Source organism: Pectinophora gossypiella, chromosome 2 (genome assembly GCF_024362695.1).
Source record: "Pectinophora gossypiella chromosome 2, ilPecGoss1.1, whole genome shotgun sequence".
Lineage (NCBI taxonomy): Eukaryota > Metazoa > Arthropoda > Insecta > Lepidoptera > Gelechiidae > Pectinophora > Pectinophora gossypiella.
This window is the reverse complement of record NC_065405.1, coordinates 7,782,476-7,795,224: the sequence shown is the minus strand read 5'-3', so window position 1 is coordinate 7,795,224 and position 12,749 is coordinate 7,782,476. Positions and strand designations below refer to the sequence as shown.

General features: G+C 36.3%; 1 protein-coding gene across 3 annotated transcripts; it reads right to left on the bottom strand.

The window, feature by feature from the left end:
• Nucleotides 1-3,274: 3,274 nt before the first annotated feature.
• On the bottom strand, nucleotides 3,275-12,198 carry LOC126375637 (uncharacterized). Of its 3 annotated transcripts, XM_050022671.1 has the most exons (4): nucleotides 11,686-12,198; nucleotides 4,739-4,956; nucleotides 4,103-4,222; nucleotides 3,275-3,404 (listed from the first exon to the last, which is right to left on the bottom strand). In XM_050022671.1, exons 1-4 carry the CDS (start codon nucleotides 11,796-11,798, stop codon nucleotides 3,391-3,393), a joined length of 465 nt encoding a protein of 154 aa, XP_049878628.1. In that variant the 5' UTR covers nucleotides 11,799-12,198; the 3' UTR covers nucleotides 3,275-3,390. The 3 variants fall into 3 exon arrangements, with proteins under 3 accessions (XP_049878628.1, XP_049878623.1, XP_049878637.1); XM_050022666.1 differs by lacking the exons at nucleotides 4,739-4,956; nucleotides 11,686-12,198 and adding an exon at nucleotides 10,924-11,679 and having other exon boundaries at nucleotides 4,103-4,194; XM_050022680.1 differs by lacking the exons at nucleotides 4,739-4,956; nucleotides 11,686-12,198 and adding an exon at nucleotides 11,468-11,679.
• Between the last annotated feature and the right edge of the window lie 551 nt (nucleotides 12,199-12,749).

The window sequence follows — 12,749 nt, the reverse complement described above, 5'->3', positions numbered from 1 at the left end:
TTAGGTCTATTTTGCAAAGTTACTAAATACTGCTTATGCCATTGCTTCCAAAAATTCTGCTGCATTTGCATACACTGTTTCCAGAAACTAAGTTTACCTACTTTAGTATCAACTAGGTTTAATTCTGGATATGAAGTAATAGGTGATCCAGTTAAAAAATGCGCAGGCGTTAAGTAAGACATATCACTTTGATCTCTAGACATAGCAGTAAGAGGACGAGAGTTTAATATTCCTTCTATTTGTACTAAGACTGTGTACAATTCTTCAAATGTCAAAACAGTATCTGAAATTACTCTTTTTAAGTGATATTTAATACTCTTCACGCCAGCTTCCCACAAACCACCAAATATCGGAGAATAAGAGGGAATAAAATGGAATTGAATCCTTTCACTGTTACAATAATTTATAACATCGTTTTGGTGTTTTGTGGAAGACTGCATATTATATAAGTCTTTTAAAACATTATTAGCTCCCCTAAAATATGATCCATTGTCACAGTAAATCTTAGAGGGCTTATTTCTTCTAAAAATAAATCTTCTCAAACAAGCTAAAAATGTCTCAGTCGTCATATCGGAAGCTAATTCTATATGGATAGCTTTAGTAGTAAAACACACAAAAATGACAACATAAGCCTTGGTTATGACTGGATTTCTAACCCTAGTCTGTTTTACATAGAAGGGTCCAGCATAGTCTGTGCCCACAATTTGAAATGGACGAGACATACGCACCCTATCCAATGGCAAAGAGCCCATGAGCTGTGAAGCAGCCTTAGCTTTAAGTTTAAAGCAAATTAAACATTTATGTAATACAGACTTTATCTCCCTATTAGCATTAAGGAGCCAGTAATGTTCATTCAAACTATTGAGAATTAATTTCTGCCCAGCATGTTTCAATCGTAAATGTTCTTTTAGAATGAGTAGTCTAGTAATATTAGACTGTTTTGGCAAGATAATAGGATGACGCTGACTGAAAGTCAGGTCTGCGTTTTGTAAACGCCCTCCCACTCTTAGTAAGCCTTCAGAATCTAAGAAAGGATTTAAATTATTTAAATTGGACTTTAAAACATTATTTGACTTTAAAGACTTTATCTCTTGCATAAAATGCTTCTCTTGGTCAAGTTTGATAATAGAAAGCAAGGCAGAATTTAGTTCTTCAGGACATAAATTACCCTTTTTCTTGTTTACATTTTTTGCATTGCAATTATAAATAAATCGGTTTACATAACACATAATCCTGGTTAGCTTTTCAAGGTCAGAATATTTATCTAACACATCATACATAGAATTTTTGATATTACACAAATTACATGTTTCTTTCTCTTCTTTTAGTTCTGTAATAGCAATTACTTGAATTTTACCTTTACCATCTGAATGTACATAATCATAACTATGTAAATATTCTGGTCCATTAAACCATAATTCTCCCAACTTGGACTTGAGTGACTGAGGTGATAAGCCCCTAGATAAACAATCCGCAGGATTCTCACTGGTACATACATAATGCCACTGAAAATTTGAAGTAAATTTTTGTATTTGTTTCACTCTATTGTGAACATAAACACCCAATTTTTCAGGCTCAGTACCCACCCACGCAAGTACAATCTGGGAATCAGAATAAAGAAAGGTTTTTACATTATATTTTAGACTTAAAACGTCATATACTTTCTTAGCCAACATAGACAATAATAAAGCACCGTTTAATTCTAGCCTAGGTGTAGTAAGTTTCTTATTTTTCGGGTTTATACGAGATTTAGAACACAATAGGTTAACTTTAACATTTTTGTTGTCATCAACAACTCTTATATACAAGCAGCACCCGTATGCAATATCAGAAGCGTCAGTATAACCTACTAACTCCAACGATTGCGAGGAAAACACATTAATATTTCTAGGTACATCAATAGAAGACATTTTTACCAAAGCAGTAGCAAAGTCGACCCATTCCGTATTTAGCGTATCAGGTAAATAATCATCCCATTTTAGATCTAAAAACCACACCTTTTGCATGAAGTGCTTAGCTTGCACTATCACTGGACCTATCAGACCTAACGGATCAAAAAATTGGCTTATAAAGCTGAGAACTTGTCTCTTGGTGTATCTCTCAAGGATTTCAGCTTGAGGACAACGCATAGATAAGGCATCAGTAGACACATCATAGGATAAACCTAGAGTTTTCATACATACATTACCATTTTCCTTTAAATCACGATTACCTAAATATTGCAATTCTAATGGAATATCTTTCAATATTTCTGGACAGTTTGAAAACCACTTATGCAGGGAGAAACTCGCCTCGCTCATAAGTTTAACTAATTCGTCCTTGATACGACATAACTCAGAAATATCCTGGCTACCACATTGAATATCATCCATGTAACTAGAATGTTTTAAAACAAAGGATGCTAATGGATATTCATTTTCGAAATTATTAGCTAGTTCCATCAAACAACGAGTAGCTAGAAATGCCGAACTTTTTAAACCATATGTAACAGTTTTTAACTGTATACATTGTACTGGATCATTACAAGAATTCCGCCATAATATATTCTGCAAACAACAGAATGGTTCATCAACAAGTATTTGCCTGTACATAGCTTTCACATCACATAGTAAAATATACCTATAAGTTCTTAATAACACCAATATATCAAACAATTCACTTTGGACAACATCTCCGTTGAGCATTATATCATTTAAACATAAACCGCGCTTCGTTTTCATGCTCGCGTCAAATACGGCTCGCACGGGAGTCGTTTTACTATTCGGGTTCAATACTGGGTGATGTGGAAGGAAATATATGTTACCTGCATCTAAATTATAGTTGTTAATGTCATAATAAGTGGCATGATTTTCATCCAAATAATCTTGTATGAATTTTTTGTATTGCTGACATAATGTGTCATCTTTCACGAAACGTTTTTCTAAATTATACAATCTATGCAGAGCATAAGAGAAACTATCCCCTAATTGTATATTTTCCAAATCTAATTTAAGAGGCAAAGCCACAGAAAAGCGTTTGTTAATTAACTTTACAGAAGACCTAAAGCATTCCTCTGCTAACTGAAACTCTGTTGACCCCTCCTTGAAAACATTAGGTACCTTTTCACATTGCCAGAAATTATTAATATTATTATTTAAATCAAATAATAAAGCATCTTGATCACATTGTGTTAATAATGAATTATCATTTTGAGGTTCAGACAAGTCAGATATTAAATTTGTTTTTGCTGCCTGCCCTGATAGGTATGTATGCACGGGTTCACTTACTTTAATATTAATACAGTGATTAGAAGAATAAATCTTGCCAGATGAAACTGGTAGAGTCCCGGCGACAACGTATCCAAAGCAGGTGTTAATTAAAAACGGCCCAGACGGCGTGAGGGGCAGCGATTCACGCTGCAAGACCTGGAAAAATATGTCACAACCTAATAATAATTGTATTTCTCCAGTTTTGTTGAAATTTTGATCAGCAAGCGTTATATGCGCTGGTATATCAAAATTATCAATTTTAAATGATTGCTGGGGCAAATCACAAGTGATATTTTTTACCACACAGCAGGACACATCAACTTTATATGTATTTATGGATGAACACACGGAAAATTCAGCCTTTTTAGTAATTTTATTTGTGCCCTCAACTACACCAGAGATAGATTGATTAACTGGGAATGTTTTGCAGTTTATCTTGTTAGCTAAATTTTCTGTCACAAATGATACTTGAGAACCACTGTCCAATAGGGCTCTTGCATATGTCAAAGTCCCATTTTTGTTATATAAGCCTACCATAGCCGTTGGAAGCAGTACATCCCTTGACAAGCTAGTGTTAGACATAGATACCGCATTACATTCCCTATTCACCCCATCATCCATAGCAACAGCTGTATGAGATGAATCTTCACTGCTTGGCAACTGCACATGTAGAAGCGTATTGTGCCTCTGTTTGCATACAGCACACATGATGCGTAGCATGCATTTCCCTCGATGCTCATTCAGACACAGTGTACATAAATTATGATTTCTGACAAAAGCACACCTTTCTTTTACTGTAGCCATCTTAAATTTGTGACACTCGTATAATTTATGAGAAAGCTTGCAGTACTTACATGCTGGCTGAGGCTTCTCTGCTGCCGCTACCCCACTGACTTTAGGAGCTCGCGTAGACTTAGCAGTAAATGATGGCTGCTTCTCCTCAGAGGTGTTTTCCAGTGCCAATGCACGCTTCTCTAAATAATCGAGAAATTCAGATAGTGTGGGAACTTCTCTAGCATTTCTCTCAAGGTGGAAACCCCGGTAAGTATAGGTGTCAATCTTTTTAGCTAATATATTAATGAGAAGTATATCCCAATGCCCCACTGGCTGTTTTAAGTTTTTTAAGGCTTCCATGTTAACATTAACAGTGCTAATGAGGGAACGCAGGTTGTGTGCAGTGCATTTAGTAAAAGCAGGCAAATCCAGTAAGCTGTCCACATGATAGTTAATAATTTTAGGGGTATTGTCATACCTCTTTTCTAAGAGTTTGACAGCTGTGACGTAATTATCGTCGGTTAAAGGTAAATTTCTTATAAGCTCTAAGGCTTCCCCACTCAAATAAGAGCGTAAGTAATAAAGTTTTTCGCATGAACTTAATTTTTTGTCTGTGTGAATCACAGAACGAAACATGTTAATGAAAGGATAATATTCTACCACTTTCTCCCCATTAAAATTGGGTAAATTAATCTTTGGAAGGTTTTTAAACGTACCTGGGTTAGAATTCTCACCGCCATTCGGTTTGGCCTCGGTTTGTGGACCCGAGCAGGCTTTATCCAGCAGCCCAACAGACTCGTAATATTTGTCCTCATATTCGCCGTAATTTTCAGCGTCCTCGTCGGCCAGCACTAAAATCGCCTTGTTTAACTGCATATATTCTTGAAAAGCCTCCGACATGCGAAGACGTTTTTCACGTAAGGCCTCACGCGAGGTAGCTGCCATTGCATCAGCATCGTGGCAAAAGTTGTTTAGCCGTGACAAAGTCCCCTTGATATATCCCCGCTCGGCGACGAGAGCCTTTAACTTTGCCTTATCTTCACTCATTTTGAAAATCTAGAAAGATACACCAAGAGAAACTAAATAAAATTACGTGCCTGAATAGGTACTGCTTTGGTAAAAAAACCTTTTGTAACAAAACGATAAGAACCTTAACTATACTTACATGTACTCTATGTAAAAGGTATCTTATTATATATTTTTTACAACCAATTATGCTTTTCTTTGCCAAATTATAAATTATACAAAATCGAACACGAAATAAAATCGTAAACATAAGCCGCACACGCCTCGAAATGAAGTTAGTCAAGTACGTTTTTCTTTTTTCAATGTTGCCAACCTGACAGCTGCGCCGTTCGGATACACGCAGTACGCTCGATTTAGCTGCTCGATTATGAAAAACGTGAATAGCTCCGCCTTATTTTATTTACCGTCTCTTTCGTTCTTACTTGGAATGCCCGAAATGGAGTGACGATACGACTTGAAGTTCTTGCTGTTTCGAAGGAAATTTGAGATGGCTCTTCCGTTTCAACGCAGTGATGACAACTTGACACGTTCTTCGCCGCTGCTTGGTTGGTACACGTTATACGACGTAAAATAAAAAGGCAAAATACACCCAAATATGGCCGCAAAAAATGGTTGCGAAATTTTTGCAATTCTGCAATATTGATCACGGGTCGAAAATATAGACACCGTATGATGCATAAAATGATGAAATACACGTTGAAAATTCTTCAAACTGTAGATATGAGGATAACTTGGTGAGTAATATGCCGTCGCGCTAACACGCCGGTAATTTGCGACGGTTTCAACAACAGCAATTTTCACAATAAATTTTAATCCCCTTCAGGAACTCGCCACAGGGAAGGTCTTCTCCACACCGGTCGGTACTTTTGTGCCCAAATGCAGCCTCCCACTCGCAGATTCTTCGTAATGACGCAAATACGGTCGCAAAGAACGAGGGGATCGTATATAGACGCAGCTTACTATTTGTGCAGACTCACGTATATTCCGCCGGTAATTTAGTGGATAAAAAGGACTTATATTCCACTCGAAGGACCAGTTCTATTGCTCGAAGGACCAATTCTTTTGTTTAGCACAAAGATAAGTTTTGAAATGAACTTCACTGATTTTAATTAATTAATTTTGTGGAAGTAAAATAAAACCACCATTATAGTTACATGGTTAAACAGGAAGTCGTTTTATTTCTTTTTTTTATCCCTACCACAGATTATATCATATTTGGAATTCGGATACATGTTCGGGTTGAACAGAATTTACAAACAAAATAAATTAGGAACTTCTATGAGATTTTAATCTAAGCATAAACTTATATTTTTACCAAAAATAAGTGGTAAACTGCCCTCTAGCAAAAAATCTAATTTAGAAAGTAATACTGATACCTAAGAAAGCTACATGAATAATAGAGTTATCTATCTCTATCAATGAATAATACTACTTAAAAACTATTAATAATAAGTAAACATTATATACTTAGGAATCATTTAGAGGCAAGAGGCAAACATTCATGATACTAGTTTTAACAATAGACCCTTTAGATGTTTTTATATCAAGAGCTCGAACTCTTCCATCTTTGCCTGGAAAGACATTAATGATTCTACCAACTGGCCACTTCAAAGGTGAAGCGTTTTCATTCCTTAAAAGGACTAACATCCCTTCTTTCAAGTTCGGCTGAACATTTTGCCATTTAGGTCTATTTTGCAAAGTTACTAAATACTGCTTATGCCATTGCTTCCAAAAATTCTGCTGCATTTGCATACACTGTTTCCAGAAACTAAGTTTACCTACTTTAGTATCAACCAGGTTTAATTCTGGATATGAAGTAATAGGTGATCCAGTTAAAAAATGCGCAGGCGTTAAGTAAGACATATCACTTTGATCTCTAGACATAGCAGTAAGAGGACGAGAGTTTAATATTCCTTCTATTTGTACTAAGACTGTGTACAATTCTTCAAATGTCAAAACAGTATCTGAAATTACTCTTTTCAAGTGATATTTAATACTCTTCACGCCAGCTTCCCACAAACCACCAAATATCGGAGAATAAGAGGGAATAAAATGGAACTGAATCCTTTCACTGTTACAATAATTTATAACATCATTTTGGTGTTTTGTGGAAGACTGCATATTATATAAGTCTTTTAAAACATTATTAGCTCCCCTAAAATATGATCCATTGTCACAGTAAATCTTAGAGGGCTTATTTCTTCTAAAAATAAATCTTCTCAAACAAGCTAAAAATGTCTCAGTCGTCATATCGGAAGCTAGTTCTATATGGATAGCTTTAGTAGTAAAACACACAAAAATGACAACATAAGCCTTGGTTATGACTGGATTTCTAACCCTAGTCTGTTTTACATAGAAGGGTCCAGCATAGTCTGTGCCCACAATTTGAAATGGACGAGACATACGCACCCTATCCAATGGCAAAGAGCCCATGAGCTGTGAAGCAGCCTTAGCTTTAAGTTTAAAGCAAATTAAACATTTATGTAATACAGACTTTATCTCCCTATTAGCATTAAGGAGCCAGTAACGTTCATTCAAACTATTGAGAATTAATTTCTGCCCAGCATGTTTCAATCGTAAATGTTCTTTTAGAATGAGCAGTCTAGTAATATTAGACTGTTTTGGCAAGATAATAGGATGACGCTGACTGAAAGTCAGGTCTGCGTTTTGTAAACGCCCTCCCACTCTTAGTAAGCCTTCAGAATCTAAGAAAGGATTTAAGTTATTTAAATTGGACTTTAAAACATTATTTGACTTTAAAGACTTTATCTCTTGCATAAAATGCTTCTCTTGGTCAAGTTTGATAATAGAAAGCAAGGCAGAATTTAGTTCTTCAGGACATAAATTACCCTTTTTCTTGTTTACATTTTTTGCATTGCAATTATAAATAAATCGGTTTACATAACACATAATCCTGGTTATCTTTTCAAGGTCAGAATATTTATCTAACACATCATACATAGAATTTTTGATATTACACAAATTACATGTTTCTTTTTCTACTTTTAGTTCTGTAATAGCAATTACTTGACTTTTACCTTTACCATCTGAATGTACATAATCATAACTATGTAAATATTTTGGTCCATTAAACCATAATTCTCCCAACTTGGACTTGAGTGACTGAGGTGATAAGCCCCTAGATAAACAATCCGCAGGATTCTCACTGGTACATACATAATGCCACTGAAAATTTGAAGTAAATTTTTGTATTTGTTTCACTCTATTGTGAACATAAACACCCAATTTTTCAGGCTCAGTACCCACCCACGCAAGTACAATCTGGGAATCAGAATAAAGAAAGGTTTTTACATTATATTTTAGACTTAAAACGTCATATACTTTCTTAGCCAACATAGACAATAATAAAGCACCGTTTAATTCTAGCCTAGGTGTAGTAAGTTTCTTATTTTTCGGGTTTATACGAGATTTAGAACACAATAGGTTAACTTTAACATTTTTGTTGTCATCAACAACTCTTATATACAAACAGCACCCGTATGCAATATCAGAAGCGTCAGTATAACCTACTAACTCCAACGATTGCGAGGAAAACACATTAATATTTCTAGGTACATCAATAGAAAACATTTTTACCAAAGCAGTAGCAAAGTCGACCCATTCCGTATTTAGCGTATCAGGTAAATAATCATCCCATTTTAGATCTAAAAACCATACCTTTTGCATGAAGTGCTTAGCTTGCACTATCACTGGACCTATCAGACCTAACGGATCAAAAAATTGGCTTATAAAGCCGAGAACTTGTCTCTTGGTGTATCTCTCAAGGATCTCAGCTTGAGGACAACGCATAGATAAGGCATCAGTAGACACATCATAGGATAAACCTAGAGTTTTCATACATACATTACCATTTTCCTTTAAATCACGATTACCTAAATATTGCAATTCTAATGGAATATCTTTTAATATTTCTGGACAGTTTGAAAACCACTTATGCAGGGAGAAACTCGCCTCGCTCATAAGTTTAACTAATTCGTCCTTGATACGACATAACTCAGAAATATCCTGGCTACCACATTGAATATCATCCATGTAACTAGAATGTTTTAAAACAAAGGATGCTAATGGATATTCATTTTCGAAATTATTAGCTAGTTCCATCAAACAACGAGTAGCTAGAAATGCCGAACTTTTTAAACCATATGTAACAGTTTTTAACTGTATACATTGTACTGGATCATTACAAGAATTCCGCCATAATATATTCTGCAAACAACAGAATGGTTCATCAACAAGTATTTGCCTGTACATAGCCTTCACATCACATAGTAAAATATACCTATAAGTTCTTAATAACACCAATATATCAAACAATTCACTTTGGACAACATCTCCGTTGAGCATTATATCATTTAAACATAAACCGCGCTTCGTTTTCATGCTCGCGTCAAATACGGCTCGCACGGGAGTCGTTTTACTATTCGGGTTCAATACTGGGTGATGTGGAAGGAAATATATGTTACCTGCATCTAAATTATAGTTGTTAATGTCATAATAAGTGGCATGATTTTCATCCAAATAATCTTGTATGAATTTTTTGTATTGCTGACATAATGTGTCATCTTTCACGAAACGTTTTTCTAAATTATACAATCTATGCAGAGCATAAGAGAAACTATCCCCTAATTGTATATTTTCCAAATCTAATTTAAGAGGCAAAGCCACAGAAAAGCGTTTGTTAATTAACTTTACAGAAGACCTAAAGCATTCCTCTGCTAACTGAAACTCTGTTGACCCCTCCTTGAAAACATTAGGTACCTTTTCACATTGCCAGAAATTATTAATATTATTATTTAAATCAAATAATAAAGCATCTTGATCACATTGTGTTAATAATGAATTATCATTTTGAGGTTCAGACAAGTCAGATATTAAATTTGTTTTTGCTGCCTGCCCTGATAGGTATGTATGCACGGGTTCACTTACTTTAATATTAATACAGTGATTAGAAGAATAAATCTTGCCAGATGAAACTGGTAGAGTCCCGGCGACAACATATCCGAAGCAGGTGTTAATTAAAAACGGCCCAGACGGCGTGAGGGGCAGCGATTCACGCTGCAAGACCTGGAAAAATATGTCACAACCTAATAATAATTGTATTTCTCCAGTTTTGTTGAAATTTTGATCAGCAAGCGTTATATGGGCTGGTATATCAAAATTATCAATTTTAAATGATTGCTGGGGCAAATCACAAGTGATATTTTTTACCACACAGCAGGACACATCAACCTTATATGTATTTATAGATGAACACACGGAAAATTCAGCCTTTTTTGTAATTTTATTTGTGCCCTCAACTACACCAGAGATGGATTGATTAACTGGGAAGGTTTTGCAGTTTATCTTGTTAGCTAAGTTTTCTGTCACAAATGATACTTGAGAACCACTGTCCAATAGGGCTCTTGCATATGTCAAAGTCCCATTTTTATTATATAAGCCTACCATAGCCGTTGGAAGCAGTACATCCCTTGACAAGCTAGTGTTAGACATAGATACCGCATTACATTCCCTATTCACCCCATCATCCATAGCAACAGCTGTATGAGATGAATCTTCACTGCTTGGCAACTGCACATGTAGAAGCGTATTGTGCCTCTGTTTGCATACAGCACACATGATGCGTAGCATGCATTTCCCTCGATGCTCATTCAGACACAGTGTACATAAATTATGATTTCTGACAAAAGCACACCTTTCCTTTACTGTAGCCATCTTAAATTTGTGACACTCGTATAATTTATGAGAAAGCTTGCAGTACTTACAGGCTGGCTGAGGCTTCTCTGCTGCCGCTACCCCGCTGACTTTAGGAGCTCGCGTAGACTTAGCAGTAAATGATGGCTGCTTCTCCTCAGAGGTGTTTTCCAGTGCCAATGCACGCTTCTCTAAATAATCAAGAAATTCAGATAGTGTGGGAACTTCTCTAGCATTTCTCTCAAGGTGGAAACCCCGGTAAGTATAGGTGTCAATCTTTTTAGCTAATATGTTAATGAGAAGTATATCCCAATGTTCCACTGGCTGTTTTAAGTTTTTTAAGGCTTCCATGTTAACATTAACAGTGCTAATGAGGGAACGCAGGTTGTGTGCAGTGCATTTAGTAAAAGCAGGCAAATCCAGTAAGCTGTCCACATGATAATTAATAATTTTAGGGGTATTGTCATACCTCTTTTCTAAGAGTTTGACAGCTGTGACGTAATTATCGTCGGTTAAAGGTAAATTTCTTATAAGCTCTAAGGCTTCCCCACTCAAATAAGAGCGTAAGTAATAAAGTTTTTCGCATGAACTTAATTTTTTGTCTGTGTGAATCACAGAACGAAACATGTTAATGAAAGGATAATATTCTACCACTTTCTCCCCATTAAAATTGGGTAAATTAATCTTTGGAAGGTTTTTAAACGTACCTGGGTTAGAATTCTCACCGCCATTCGGTTTGGCCTCGGTTTGTGGACCCGAGCAGGCTTTATCCAGCAGCCCAACAGACTCGTAATATTTGTCCTCATATTCGCCGTAATTTTCAGCGTCCTCGTCGGCCAGCACTAGAATCGCCTTGTTTAACTGCATATATTCTTGAAAAGCCTCCGATATGCGAAGACGTTTTTCACGTAAGGCTTCACGCGAGGTAGCCGCCATTGCATCAGCATCGTGGCAAAAGTTGTTTAGCCGTGACAAAGTCCCCTTGATATATCCCCGCTCGGCGACGAGAGCTTTTAACTTTGCCTTATCTTCACTCATTTTGAAAATCTAGAAAGATACACCAAGAGAAACTAAATAAAATTACGTGCCTGAATAGGTACTGCTTTGGTAAAAAAAACCTTTTGTAACAAAACGATAAGAACCTTAACTATACTTACATGTACTATATGTAAAAGGTATCTTATTATATATTTTTTACAACCAATTATGCTTTTCTTTGCCAAATTATAAATTATACAAAATCGAACACGAAATAAAATCGTAAACATAAGCCGCACACGCTTCGAAATGAAGTTAGTCAAGTACGTTTTTCTTTTTTCAATGTTGCCAACCTGACAGCTGCGCCGTTCGGATACACGCAGTACGCTCGATTTAGCTGCGTTCGATGATGATCGATTATGAAAAACGTGAATAGCCCGCCTTATTTTATTTACCGTCTCTTTCGTTTTTACTTGGAATGACCGAAATGGAGTGACGATACGACTTGAAGTTCTTGCTGTTTCGAAGGAAATTTGAGATGGCTCTTCCGTTTCAACGCAGTGATGACAACTTGACACGTTCTTCGCCGCTGCTTGGTTGGTACACGCTATACGACGTAAAATAAAAAGGCAAAATACACCCAAATATGGCCGCAAAAAATGGTTGCGAAATTTTTGCAATTCTGCAATATTGATCACGGGTCGAAAATATAGACACCGTATGATGCATAAAATGATGAAATACACGTTGAAAATTCTTCAAACTGTAGATATGAGGATAACTTGGTGAGTAATATGCCGTCGCGCTAACACGCCGGTAATTTGCGACGGTTTCAACAACAGCAATTTTCACAATAAATTTTAATCCCCTTCAGGAACTCGCCACAGGGAAGGTCTTCTCCACACCGGTCGGTACTTTTGTGCCCAAATGCAGCCTCCCACTCGCAGATTCTTCGTAATGACGCAAATACGGTCGCAAAGAACGAGGGGATCGTATAAAGACGCAGCTTAC

Bases quoted from the DNA above. Each gene is read 5' to 3' on its own strand.
- LOC126375637 (XM_050022666.1), bottom strand. From the start codon at position 11,627: ATGCAGTTAAACAAGGCGATTCTAGTGCTGGCCGACGAGGACGCTGAA. The intron at 4,195-10,923 runs CTCTGAGGAGAA...ACTGGAAAACAC, and splicing joins GCATTGGCACTGGAAAACAC to CTCTGAGGAGAAGCAGCCAT.